Source organism: Podarcis erhardii, assembly GCF_964252035.2.
Source record: "Podarcis erhardii genome assembly, chromosome: 2".
NCBI classification, from domain to species: Eukaryota; Metazoa; Chordata; class Lepidosauria; order Squamata; family Lacertidae; genus Podarcis; species Podarcis erhardii.
In genome coordinates this window covers 112,251,881-112,264,848 of record NC_138498.1, presented here as the reverse complement: position 1 = coordinate 112,264,848, position 12,968 = coordinate 112,251,881, and the positions used below count along the sequence as shown (strand labels likewise).

The window sequence follows — 12,968 nt, the reverse complement described above, 5'->3', positions numbered from 1 at the left end:
GAGATATTTAAAACTTTTATGTTAGTGGAGTTGACTTACTATGAACGTGAGATGACGCAAACAGAATAAGTTCCAGTTCACATTTGGTCTTCTCAGGAATACAGTTGACACTCCGTCAGAAATACTTTCATAAAATATAAGGTCCATCTAGACGCAAGCAGGATATACCACGTTCACGGTATATTCCACCCCCCCCCCCATTTGATCAAGTGTAGCCCACAAAAAAGCCCATTAGAATCATAGAGTTGGAAGAGACCACAAGGGCCATCGAGTCCAACCCCCTGCCAAGCAGGAAACACCATCAGAGCACTCCTGACATATGGTTGTCAAGCCTCTGCTTAAAGACCTCCAAAGAAGGAGACTCCACCACACTCCTTGGCAGCAAATTCCACTGTCAAACAGCTCTTACTGTCAGGAAGTTCTTCCTAATGTTTAGGTGGAATCTTCTTTCTTGTAGTTTGGAACCATTGCTCCGTGTCCACTTCTCTGGAGCAGCAGAAAACAACCTTTCTCCCTCCTCTATGTGACATCCTTTTATATATTTGAACATGGCTATCATATCACCCCTTAACCTCCTCTTCTCCAGGCTAAACATGCCCAGCTCCCTTAGCCGTTCCTCATAAGGCATCGTTTCCAGGCCTTTGACCATTTTGGTTGCCCTCCTCTGGACACGTTCCAGTTTGTCAGTGTCCTTCTTGAACTGTGGTGCCCAGAACTGGACACAGTACTCCAGGTGAGGTCTGACCAGAGCAGAATACAGTGGCACTATTACTTCCCTTGATCTTCCATTAGATCTCGCCATTCTTCACACCAAACTGCTATTTCCTGTCCATACCTGGAGTCTGTGTAAACTAGCCTATGGGTAAGCAAACTAAGGGCCGGGGGCCGGATCCGGTCCAATCGCCTTAAATCCGACCCGCAGATGGTCTAGGAATCAGTGTGTTTTTACATGAGTAGAATGTGTTGGGATGCGTCCAGGGAGACGGGGGTATTAGACAGGCCCCCAGCTGGCTCCAGCCGCCGGCCAGCAGCCGGGCAAACTCTGGTTCTCAGAACAGCATCTATCCGCGACTCGAGCCTCAGAAGCCTTCAGAGACTGAGCGCGCTCTAATCAACAGAGTGAATAAATCTTCACAACGGAAGTGGCGGACAGAGACGTGTAAGCATATTTACAGGCGTTTATTCAACATAGTTCAGGAACAAAGGGGGGGGAAACATGTCTGCTTCCCTTCGTGTCCAAGGAAACAGCAGTATAGCAAAAGCAATATACAATGGAAGTTCCCAGCAAACTGTGCTGGAATGTAAACAGACATGTGACATACAACAATCCACACATCTGTTCTAAAGGTGGAATGGAACTATATGCTAACAGAATGTGCCCTTTTATTTAAAATGCATCTCTGAGTTATTTGTGGGGCATAGGAATTCATTCATATTTCCCCCCAAAATATAGTCTGCCCCCCCCCCAAGGTCCGAGGGACAGTAGACCAGCCCGCTGCTGAAAAAGTGTGCTGACACGTGAACTAACCTCTATCCACATTGTCTGCCTTCTCCTGTGGGATAATGCGGTTCCCCCCAAATAAACTGGTCCCAAGCCATTGAAAGCTTGATGTTGTTGTTGTTTAGTCATTTAGTTGTGTCCGACTCTTCGTGACCCCATGGACCAGAGCACACCAGGCACTCCTGTCTTCCACTGCCTCCTGCAGTTTGGTCAAACTCACGCTGGTAGCTTCGAGAACACTATCCAACCATCTTGTCCTCTGTCGTCCCCTTCTCCTTGTGCCCTCCATCTTTCCCAGCATCTGGGTCTTTTCCAGGGAGTCTTCTCTTCTCATGAGGTGGCCAAAGTATTGGAGCCTCAGCTTCAGGATCTGTCCTTCCAGTGAACCCTCAGGGCTGATTTCCTTCAGAATGGAGAGCTTTGATCTTCTTGCAGACCATGGGACTCTCAAAAGTCTCATACCAATACTAAAACCTCAAGCTTGGGTCAGTAACAAATCAACCCGTGCAGATCTCTGAGCAGAAGTGTTATATGCTGACAGGGTCGTGTGTTGTCAGCAACCGTGCTGCAGTATTCTGGGCTAGCTCCAGTTTCCAGGTCAAGCACAAGGGAAGCCCTAGGCGGAGCGCATTATGGCAATCCATGCTTGAGAAATAAATGAAAAACACAGAGGAAGTAGCATCTATGTGAAGGGTGGGGAGGGGGAAATGTTCTGACTCAGGCACATGATGGGGGTGAAACCCCACTGGAATGCGTCCGGGAACAAAAGGACGACAGTTTGGCGCCGGATTGTCAAGATCATCCCTGGATACGGGAAATCCAAATTTACTGCTGAAAAGAAGTGAGAGGGGTCCTTAACTGGACGAAGCCAATTAATTGAGATATGAGGAGCTTCTAATCTACAGGAATTTTGAATTATGGTGCTGCAGGAGACTCTTGAGAGTCCCATGGACTGCAAGAAGATCAAAGCTCTCCATTCTGAAGGAAATCAGCCCTGAGTGCTCACTGGAAGGACAGATCCTGAAGCTGAGGCTCCAATACTTTGGCCACCTCATGAGAAGAGAAGACTCCCTGGAAAAGACCCTGATGTTGGGAAAGATGGAGGGCACAAGGAGAAGGGGACGACAGAGGATGAGATGGTTGGACAGTGTTCTCAAAGCTACCAGCATGAGTCTGACCAAACTGCGGGAGGCAGTGGAAGACAGGAGTGCCTGGCGTGCTCTGGTCCATGGGGTCACGAAGAGTCAGACACGACTAAACGACTAAACAACAACAAAATCTACAGGGAACACCAGGGTGGCTGAGACCATGATGGTTCAATGGGAGGCTGGTTCTACTGCCAATTTGGCCCATCCTTCAACATGGATAATTGCCCTGAATATTAGGCATCTGGGCAGTCTGCACTCAGAAGCAGCAGAGGCTGGTCCATCAGGATGACAGACACATCAGCACACCAACCCCAGCCAGCCGCCACCACCACAAGCCTGCCTGCCTTCTTAACAAACCTGCCCACTTCCTCCTCCTTAGTTTCAGTTTTGCTTTTGTAGATCTCAGCAGGGAGGAAGAGGGGGGCAGAACAAGAATCAGGTGGTGCTGCCTGTCGTTGGCTCTGGCTCCACCTACTGGTGGCCTCCCTGCCTGTCACCCTACCAGTCCCAATGGGTGCCACTGATTGGCAGAAGGAGCAGGAGGACCCCTAACTCAGCACAGCCGGCTTATCACTTTTTTCAAAGTAACTGAAATAATGTGTGTTACCATCTAAAGCATGGGTAGGCAAACTAAGGCCCGGGGGCCGGATCCGACCCAATCGCCTTCTAAATCCGGCCCGCGGACGGTCCAGGAATCAGCGTGTTTTTACATGAGTAGAATGTGCCCTTTTATTTAAAATGCATCTTTGGGTTATTTGTGGGGCATAGGAATTCGTTCATGTTTTTTTCTTCAAAATATAGTCCGTCCCCCCACAAGGTCTGAGGGACAGTGGACCACCCCCTGCTCAAAAAGTTTGCTGACCCCTGATCTAAAGAGCCCCTCCATAAGACCGTTACGTCCAAAGTCTAAAATGACTTGAATGCACCTCTCTCTCTCTCTCTCTCTCTCTCTCTCTCTCTCTCTCTCTCTATCTCTCTCTCTGTGTGTGTGTCCCCATGATGGTGAGTAGAGGGTTATTTTCAGTGGGAAAACATATCAGAGAAAGGGTTAAGCACACACACCCCATTGCTGCTTCTCCACTGCAATATATATATTTTACCAGCTGCTTTAATTTCCCCACCAACACTTTGTAAGCTGGTTGTAAGTATTAATTAAACTTTGAAGGTATGGTGGGGGGGGGTGTTTTCCATGCTTTTTGTTTGCAGTTACTGGTCCTGCCTCAGCTGCACAGAGCCCCCATCAAGTTGTGTGGCAGCTGGCATCTATCAAAGATGAATGGGAATAGTGAATGAGACTGTATTACAATCTTTAAACTTGTTTCTCGTATCCACAGTTCTTTTTTGTTTTTCTCCAATAACTGAACTTTACGTTTCTTCTTGGCCTGCTTACGCCTCCCTGGCTTCTCCTTTTCATGTGTCAGACCTATTTTCAACAACTGCACATGTCCAATATGTGGCCTGACTGTTTGTGTGTTTGCAAAATTTCATGGGGCCAGAGAGCATGTTAAAGGTAGCAGTGGGATGCTGTGGGGGTGTTCCGTGCGCAGGATGTTTATGCCGGGACGAGGGCATATTTGTGTTGCCGCAGTGGCTTGTTTATTTCATGCTCTCGGAGGGTGTGTGTCAGAGAGAAGCTACATTTGGCAAAAGAATCTTTATGTGGGGGAGACCAAAATGACATATTACCGGGGAGGGGGGGTACACGGCTACATCCACCCCCTGTTGCTTCCTCATAACTTCCTGGTAAAGTGATGGTCTTTGGAAAACATCACCAATTTTACCTATTTTGAGAATTGTTGTTATTTACCCATTCTTCACCTTCAGGTCCTTGGGTGGAGCTGTGGTCTAAACCACTGAGTCTTGAGTTTGCCGGTCAGAAGGTTGGCAGTTCGAATCCCCACAACGGGGTGAGCTCCTGTTGCTCGGTCCCAGCTCCTGCCAACCTAGCAGTTCAAAAGCACACCAGTGCAAGGAGATAAATAGGTACCGCTGCGGCGGGAAGGTAAACGGCATTTCTGTGCGCTCTGGTTTCTGTCACGGTGTCTCGTTGCGCAAGAAGCAGTTTAGTCATGCTGCTCACATGACCTGTTTTGTCTGAAAGCAAGATGAGCGCCGCACCCCATAGTCGTCTTTGTCTGGACTTAACCATCCAGGGTTCTTTACCTTTACCTTTTACCTTAAAATACAACAAACATATTGTTATATTCGACCCCAATCTCTGAGCGGTGCAAAATTCCAGAGGTTCCAGTCACTTACCCAAGATTCATGTTTCCTTTGGAATGAGGTACAGTCGACTGCTGTGTCTTTATGATGTATGGTTTATTTACATATACAGTGGTACCTCAGGTTAAGAACTTAATTCCTTCCAGAGGTCCATTCTTAACCTGAAACTGTTTTTAACCTGAAGCACCACTTTAGCTAATGGGGCCTCCTGCTGCCCCTGCACCACCGCTGCACAATTTCTGTTCTCATCCTGAAGCAAAGTTCTTAACCTGAGGTACTATTTCTGGGTTAGCGGAGTCTGTAACCTGAAGCGTATGTAACCTGAAGCATCTGTAACTCAAGGTACCACTGTACAGTGGTACCTTGGTTTACGAACCTAATCCATTCCGGAAGTCCGTTCTTAAACCAAAACCATTCTTAAACTGAGGGGCGCTTTCCCTAATGAGGCCTCCCGCCGCCAGTGCCCTTCCACCGTTCAGATTCCGTTCTTAGACTGAGGTAAGGTTCGCAAACCGGGACACTACTTCTGGTTTTGCGGAGTTCGTAAACTGAATCGTTTGTAAACAGGAATGTTCTTAAACTGAGGTACCACTGTATCTACGTACAACCTGAGCCTATGACAGAGGGGTTCACAGCATTAACACCACAAGAGAGTCTTTCTTCATCCATACCCACAGCCTTGTATTCAGACAGAAATCAAGGATCGCTCTGATTCTCTGGCTTCCCAGCCTGTTGCCTCTATCTTCTAGCTCACATTGTTCCTTTGTTCCCTTAATAGCCCAGTACCGAGCTATCACCTCACCAGGAAACTAGCCTGGCTGTTCAAAGCACCCAGGCATTAGAAGGCTCTTACCAAGAAAAAAGCACACCAAGAACTCAGGCCAATGTAAGTTTCAATAGAGGGAGCGGTCCCTACCTGCAAATCAATAGTCAATTGTAATAAAAACTAATCCATTCAAAAGTATGTATTCTGACAAGGATTACAAACTCAAATAGAGATTACAAACTCAAACAGAGATTACAAACTCAAACTCATAAGGATATGTATAACAAAATAATTCGTTACAGTATTAAAGATAAGAGTTTATGAGTAGAGAAAAGTTCATGTTAGTCCATAGTAAGATTTGACGTGAAGGTCTTAGTTTCAATTACTGAGCAGAAGTCAGAAGTCTATTATGGATCAGAAACCAGGACAGGGCCCTGTTTCGATGTATTCACCTTCATCAGCTGGAAGTATCAAACATTACATGAAAATACATTTTAATTCTAAATTATCATAAATTATAAAACAGTATTATACAACATTTGGTTCCTTAGAAGGATTAGAAGGATCTTGGCATACAACCTAGTCTCCCCTCCCCAAAATCAGGACAATATTTTAAGAGCGTGTAAGAAGTGTCCTCTCCTTCAGTCCCTACACAGGCTTTCAACCTGCACCCAGGCCCTGTGCCATCTTTACCTTCGAAGCCTTCCTTGCCTCTCCCCTGCCCTTATTTCTCTCTGTCCTCAACTCCCTGCTGTCTGTGACCTTCAGCACCTCCACCTCCAATCCCCTCCATCATGCCAAGGTCTTTTGCTCTTTCCTGCTCTTTTCCATACCTGGAACTACCTCTTGGAGCATCTTTGTGAGGTCTTCTCCTGCCTTCGTAGCAAATCACAGAATTGCAGAGTTGGATGGGACCCCAGGGGTCATCTAGTCCAACCCCCAGCAATGCAGGATTCTTTCATTGTCCATTCAGTGCGTGTGTGTGGGACAGCAGAGTCTTGTGGCACCCTGAATACCAACACGGTCATTTATTACACCATAAGCTTTTATAGAATCATAGAACTATAGGGTTGGAAGGGACCCGATGGATCATCTCATCCAACTCCCTGTGATGCAGGAATCTCAGCTAAATATGTCAGCTAGATAGCTCTGTTGGTTAGAGTGTGGTGCTGATAATGTCAAGGTTGTGGGTTCAATCCCTGTTTGGGACAGCTGCTTGTTCTTTTCTCTTTTTAAAATGTGTTTATTTATTTGGTTTTTCAAATTAAAATTTTACAGTCACATATATCCAACATAAAACATAAAAACAAGATTCCAAGAAATTTCTTGGACTTCCCTCCTCCCCTTTGTGGGTCCTATCGTTAATCATTTCCTCCTGCATCCTTTATGACAGGGGGAGGCAACCTAAGGCCCGGGGGCCGGATGTGGCCCAATCGCCTTCTAAATCCAGCCTGCAGACAGTCTGGGAATCAGCATGTTTTTACATGAGCAGAATGTGTGCTTTTATTTAAAATGCATCTCTGGGTTATTTGTGAGGCCTGCCTGGTGTTTTTACATGAGTAGAATGTGTGCTTTTTAAAAAAATGCATCTCTGGGTTATTTGTGGGGCATAGGAATTCGTTCATTATTATTTTTCTTCAAAATATAGTCCGGCCCACCACATGGTCTGAGGGACGGTGGACCAGCCCATGGCTGAAAAAGGTTGCTGACCCCTGCTTTATGATAATCCAAAATCTTTTACCCCTCCATTGTGTCCAAAATTCACCATTAAACTACAAGTGATATTCCAACCCTACTAATGATTTTAACTGTTTACAAAGGTTTTTAAGTTATAAAATTTCACCATTCCTTATTAAAATTTTGATCTACCAAGCAAATCAGGGACAGATGCGTATTCCTGTATTGCACTGGGTTGGACCAGATGATCCTCAGAGCCCCTTCTACCTCTGTTGTTGTTGTTATATTGGCCAGAGTTCTTGGTGTGCTTTTTTCTTGGTTGTTGTTGTTGTTTAGTCGTTTAGTCGTGTCCGACTCTTCGTGACCCCATGGACCGGAGCACGCCAGGCACTCCTGTCTTCCACTGCCTCCCGCAGTTTGGTCAAACTCATGCTGGAAGCTTCGAGAACACTGCCCAACCATCTCGTCCTCTGTCGTCCCCTTCTCCTTGTGCCCTCCATCTTTCCCAACATCAGGGTCTTTTCCAGGGAGTCTTCACTTCTCATGAGATGGCCAAAGTATTGGAGCCTCAGCTTCAGGATCTGTCCTTCCAGTGAGCACTCAGGGCTGATTTCCTTCAGAGTGGAGAGGTTTGTTCTTCTTGCAGTCCATGGGACTCTCAAGAGTCTCCTCCAGCACCATATTAAAGCATCCATGACAGAACCCCTGTCTACTTCTGTGTGTTCATGTTGACCCCAGTACACCAACAACAACAACACCACCTGTCCGTGTGTGCCTGTGTGCAGATGTCGCGCTGCATAGATTTATAAAAGTCACTGGCCTCTTTGTGTATTTATTTCCCCCCCCCCTTTCTGTTTTTTTATAAATCTTGATGAAGTATTCAACACATATTTACACAACCATTTGCCATATTACAGTTTATGCACGAACGCTACACAAGAAAAAGAAAAATACAACAAAAAAATTAAAAAGGAAATAAAAAATGAAAGTAAGAAGGATAATATAAACTTCTGATTGTTCTGAAAAAACTAAGTCTCATTTGTTGTTTTTTACACAGTATCATATTATTATACTTTGTTTCCTTAATTTCCTCCAGAGAAATGTTTTTTAGTTTGTTGTCTATACATGACAAGAATCATTTAAGGTCTGCCAGGAGGTTTTTGCTATCATAATAGGTTTTCAAATATTCTTTAAATACTATCCATTCTTTATTCACCTTCTGCGCTGGCCTCTTTGTGTACTTCAAAGACCAGGGCAGGATGTGTGCAGTGCCAGATTTACATATAAGCTAAACAAGTTATAGCTTAGGGCCCCACTCTCTTGGAGGCCCAAAAAAATTTAAAGGAAAAAAAACCTGGATGTACATTTCCAAAATATAAAAAACAAATAAATTAAAACCTACATACAGCAACAGTGTTTTGTGTTGTTTAGGCTCCTATGATGCAAGTAATGGGCCCCGCCTGCTACCTAAAATGTCACTATCACTATTAATATACTTCTTCTTAATTGTATTTCACTATTAATATACTTGAGGGACATGGGTGGTGTTGTGGGTTAAACCACAGAGCCTAGGGCTTGCAGATCAGAAGGTCAGTGGTTCGAATCCCCGCAACGGGGCAAGCTCCCGTTGCTCGGTCTCTGCTCCTGCTAACCTAGCAGTTCAAAAGCACACCAGTGCAAGCAGATAAATAGGTAATGCTCCAGCGGGAAGGTAAACGGTGTTTCCGTGCGCTGCTCTGTTTCGCCAGAAGCGGCTTAGTCATGCTGGCTACATGACCCAGAAGCTGTACGCCAGCTCCCTCGGCCAATAAAGCGAGATGAGCGCCACAACCCCAGAGTCCGCAACTGGACCTAATGGTCAGGGGTCCCTTTACCTTTACCTATTAATATACTTCTTCTTAATCATATTTCAGTTCAACAACCACTTTGATAAAATACATATTTTGTTATACGCAAGTGGCTTTAAATACTATCAGGTCCATAAATTACCATATAGTATATATTCAACACAAGAAACAGCGACAATTCGTTGTTGACAAAGGACAGCTGGACATATAAATGGCCCCATTACCTTCAGTAGCTTAGGGCCTCATCAAACCTCAATCCGGCCCTGGATGTGTGCATCCATATAGGCAGCGAGCTATTAAATGAGGCAAGGGCACTGGCGCGCTTGTTTGTTTTCAGCCTATATCGCTCTGCTCTTTGCAAATTACGCAATCCTGCTCTTTTCACTCTCTCTCTCTCTTTGCGTGCCATTGCCTCACATTTCCTCCCGGGCGCTCAGCCAGCTCTGCACTTTGGAAGGTCTGGATTTTCCAGGCTGAGCTGTCTGCCGAGCATCAGGCTGCCTCGGCCAATCGGGTGGCGGCGGGGGCGTGGCCTCTGCCATTCATAAAAGCTCCGGCCCGGCGGGCGCCTAAGTCAATCTGACAAAAAGTCGCTTCGCTCTGCGCTCGCTCTCGCTGCATGAATACCTTGTACGGCGCGACTGCGACGATGTGCTACGCTTGCACGCCAGCTCTGCCCGCCCTTAAGATGGTCCCCGGCCCCGGCAGGCCTGAGCCCACTGGGCCCCAATACTTCACTTTCGATCCTCTCCCGGAAGCCGGCGAAAGCCCGGCTCCCAGGAACCTCTCCAAATCGAACAGGATCAAGAAGCGATCCCGGAGGGTGCTTTATCCCCGAGTGGTAAGTGAACGCACCCACGCCCAGCAGGGGAGCTCGGATTCCTGGGTTCATCTGGAAAGGGGGGGGGGGTTTCCTGAGGGGCAGAGAAACGGGACCCCTCTGAACAGCGCGATCCTATGCACATTTACTCAAGAAGTAAGCCTACTGAGTTCAGTGGGACCTTTTCCCCCAAGTAAGAGAGCGCAGGGTGGCAGCTTTGGGGGAGATCAGCAGATTCTCCCAATCTAGGTTTCTAATAAGAAGGAAGGAGGGAAGGAAGAGGAGCTAAATAAGGTTTTGCAAGCACCCTACATTTAAAGAACACCCCCTGAGAATTCTGGGAACTTTAGTTTGCCCCTCACAGAGCTACAATTCCCAGCACACTTTTTTTAAAAAACAACAACACAGTTCCCAGGATTCTTTGTGTAGAGGCAGAATGTGTTTTCTGTGTATGGTGCATGTTTCATAATATCCAGTCCTAGTTCCCCCCCTTTACTGGCAGGCCTCCTGAGCTTTGCCAAAAATTGCACGGCTGACTAAAAACCCCCACAGGCAAAACTTTCCCTATCCTTGCATCTATCTGCAAGGTAAGGTGGCAAGCTCTTGAATTTACGTCATGCATCTGCCAGGAACGCATGAGCTTTGCTAAAAAAAGGGGGCGGGGAGTGGATGAAGGGAAAAAACCCAAAGAGCTTTGCCCGCTGGGAAGATGGCAATCCAGTCAACATGCTAAAACAGGTACAGAGGCAGGATCTGTTCACAGATAAACATCCCATGTTACCTGCTTCAACATGTTGTAGGATCCTCCCCTCCCCACTGAATCAATGGGGAGAGAGTTCCCTCTCCTCCATAAGGTTTGGTAGCAAGGACTTTCCCTAGTGGAGCAGAGCCAAAATTTGTTTTGGGTCCCCCCCCCCTTGAATTTTGATCTGAGGAAGGGTGGTTGTGAATTGGTTGGTGGAGCTAAGTAACTGCGTAGGTGAGATTAGGAGGGGTGTATTTTGAAAAATGCATTGCAGCATGCTGACAGCAGAGGGAAATCACTGGTGAGTTTGGTGCAGGGCAGTGGGAAACAGCATTGCATTCTGGGAAAAGGGCCGCCCTGCAACTGGATTTCTAGGCCAGCTGAAAGGGATTCTGGGAAACACGCATAACTGTGAATGCGAATCTGGGATCATTCTTGTGTTTCTAACTGCCTGCTCTTCCTCTCTTTACAGGTAAAGCGCTACTATCCCGCTGAAGAGCGCAGCTACGTCAAACACCTTTTCGTTATCCTTCTCACTATCATCTTCTTCCAAGTCTACAGTGCTGAAGAAGAATTCTCTGTCGTGGACGCCTCCCAGAATGCGGAGGAAAACGTCTCTGTCTGTTCCACAGGGATGAGGGGATTCCAGGAGGAGAACGTCCTTGAGCAGCTCATCGTGGCCTCCTTTGAAATCGAAGAGGCAGCCAACAGCACCGGTTGGGACTGGGGAGATTGGGAGGCAGCCGAATCTGCCATCGACATCACCCAGTTTTTGGAGCAGAGGCCAGCTGCTTTCTGAAGACCCCCAAGGGGAGAGAACTGTGAGGGGGGAGCTCAGGCTGAAGTGCTCACATCTGGCTTGAGAAAAAGCAGAATTCAAGCCACGAATGAGTTAAATGCCGTTTGAAACACAGCCAGCTCCTTCTGGCGTTCCGGAGCAATTTTGCTCCAAACCCAGCAAGACTGACGTCAAAAGAAACTTGAAGCAACACTACATTTTGAACGGAAAGGGGAAGGTTTTGTGTTTTTATTTAATATTATTTTATTTCTGCAGCAGATCAGACATCTGGCAGGCAGAGTGAAGGATGTTAATTTAATATTTATTTAATTAATAATGATTATTAATAATAATTATGTATAATTTAATGTGTTTAATTTAAACTGACTTAATTTAAATCTGCGTGAAACTGGGAGTTTGCAAGTGAAAATGCTGGCTTACACCGTTGGGCTGAAATAAAAACACACACAACTTGTCATGTACGTCTTTCTCTGTCATGGCCGGACATAATCATATTAGAGCTTAAGTGGGGAAATATTAAAAAAAATTATGAAGATTAAAGTAGGGTTAGGAACATTGGGGGATGGTGCTATGATGTTCTTAGCTGGTTTGGTGGGGAAATTATTAGTCTGAGATTACAGAAAATCAGATAGGTAACAACCCTCCCACAAGCTCTGACATTTTCTGAGGCTGATGGGGGAAAAACAAGCCACAGCAATTCTGGCTCACTGACAGAGAAGGACACAGTGAAAAGCAAAAGCAAAGGCATCGTAGGAGACTTGACTTAAAATTTATTCTGCTCCGGATATTAGCCAGCAGTGTTTGCTTACTGTGTAAGCACGCTCTCAAAAGCAGCGACCACTTCCACACCAACGTTTCCAAAATTGCAGTAGATTTCTTTTGTGAATTGCACTTGTGCGTGTCCACGCTATTGCAGATGAAATGTCTGAACTCTGTATGTTCTGTGAACAAAAGTGAATAAATGTTTTACATGAGACACACTTTTTTTTTTGGTCTGACACTTTTCTCAAAGTGTTGTGGGAGGAGGATAGCCTAGTCGGCTGGGAGATATAATAGAAAAATAAAACAGATGACTGCAAAGAGGGGCTTCTGGGCGAAGAACATTTGCTGGCAGTTCCAGTTTCAATCCTCAACATCTCTGGGTAGTGTTGGGAGACATCCCTATCTGAAAACCCAGATAACTGCTGCCAGTCCGTGTAGACAACACTGAGCTAAATGGACCAGCTCAGCATATTGCAATTTCCTTGGTTCAGAAGGGATTTAAAGGTTTTCAAGACCCTGGTCAAGCGCTATAGCTTAGCAGTACTTCCCTGTTACTATATAGGTGTGAGTGATAAGCACCAAGATGGGAGATTTTGGGTGGTATCCAATGCACTCGTTCTGTCACTGCAAGGACCTTTAGCTGCTCAGTGGGACTCCCCCACTCCTTTCCCCCAAATTGC

At 46.1% G+C, this 12,968-nt stretch overlaps 1 protein-coding gene and 1 long non-coding RNA gene across 2 annotated transcripts in view; one reads left to right on the top strand and one right to left on the bottom strand.

The window, feature by feature from the left end:
* The window catches only part of LOC309337506, a 211,505-nt gene that overhangs the window by 166,409 nt on the left and 32,128 nt on the right, over positions 1–12,968 (bottom strand). The gene's annotated exons all lie outside the window — the stretch shown is intronic.
* IER3 (immediate early response 3) lies at positions 9,732–12,506 on the top strand. Its single transcript, XM_081854016.1, has 2 exons — positions 9,732–10,003; positions 11,200–12,506. The coding sequence occupies exons 1-2, from the start codon at positions 9,782–9,784 to the stop codon at positions 11,524–11,526; spliced, it is 549 nt and encodes a 182-aa protein (XP_081710142.1). The 5' UTR covers positions 9,732–9,781; the 3' UTR covers positions 11,527–12,506.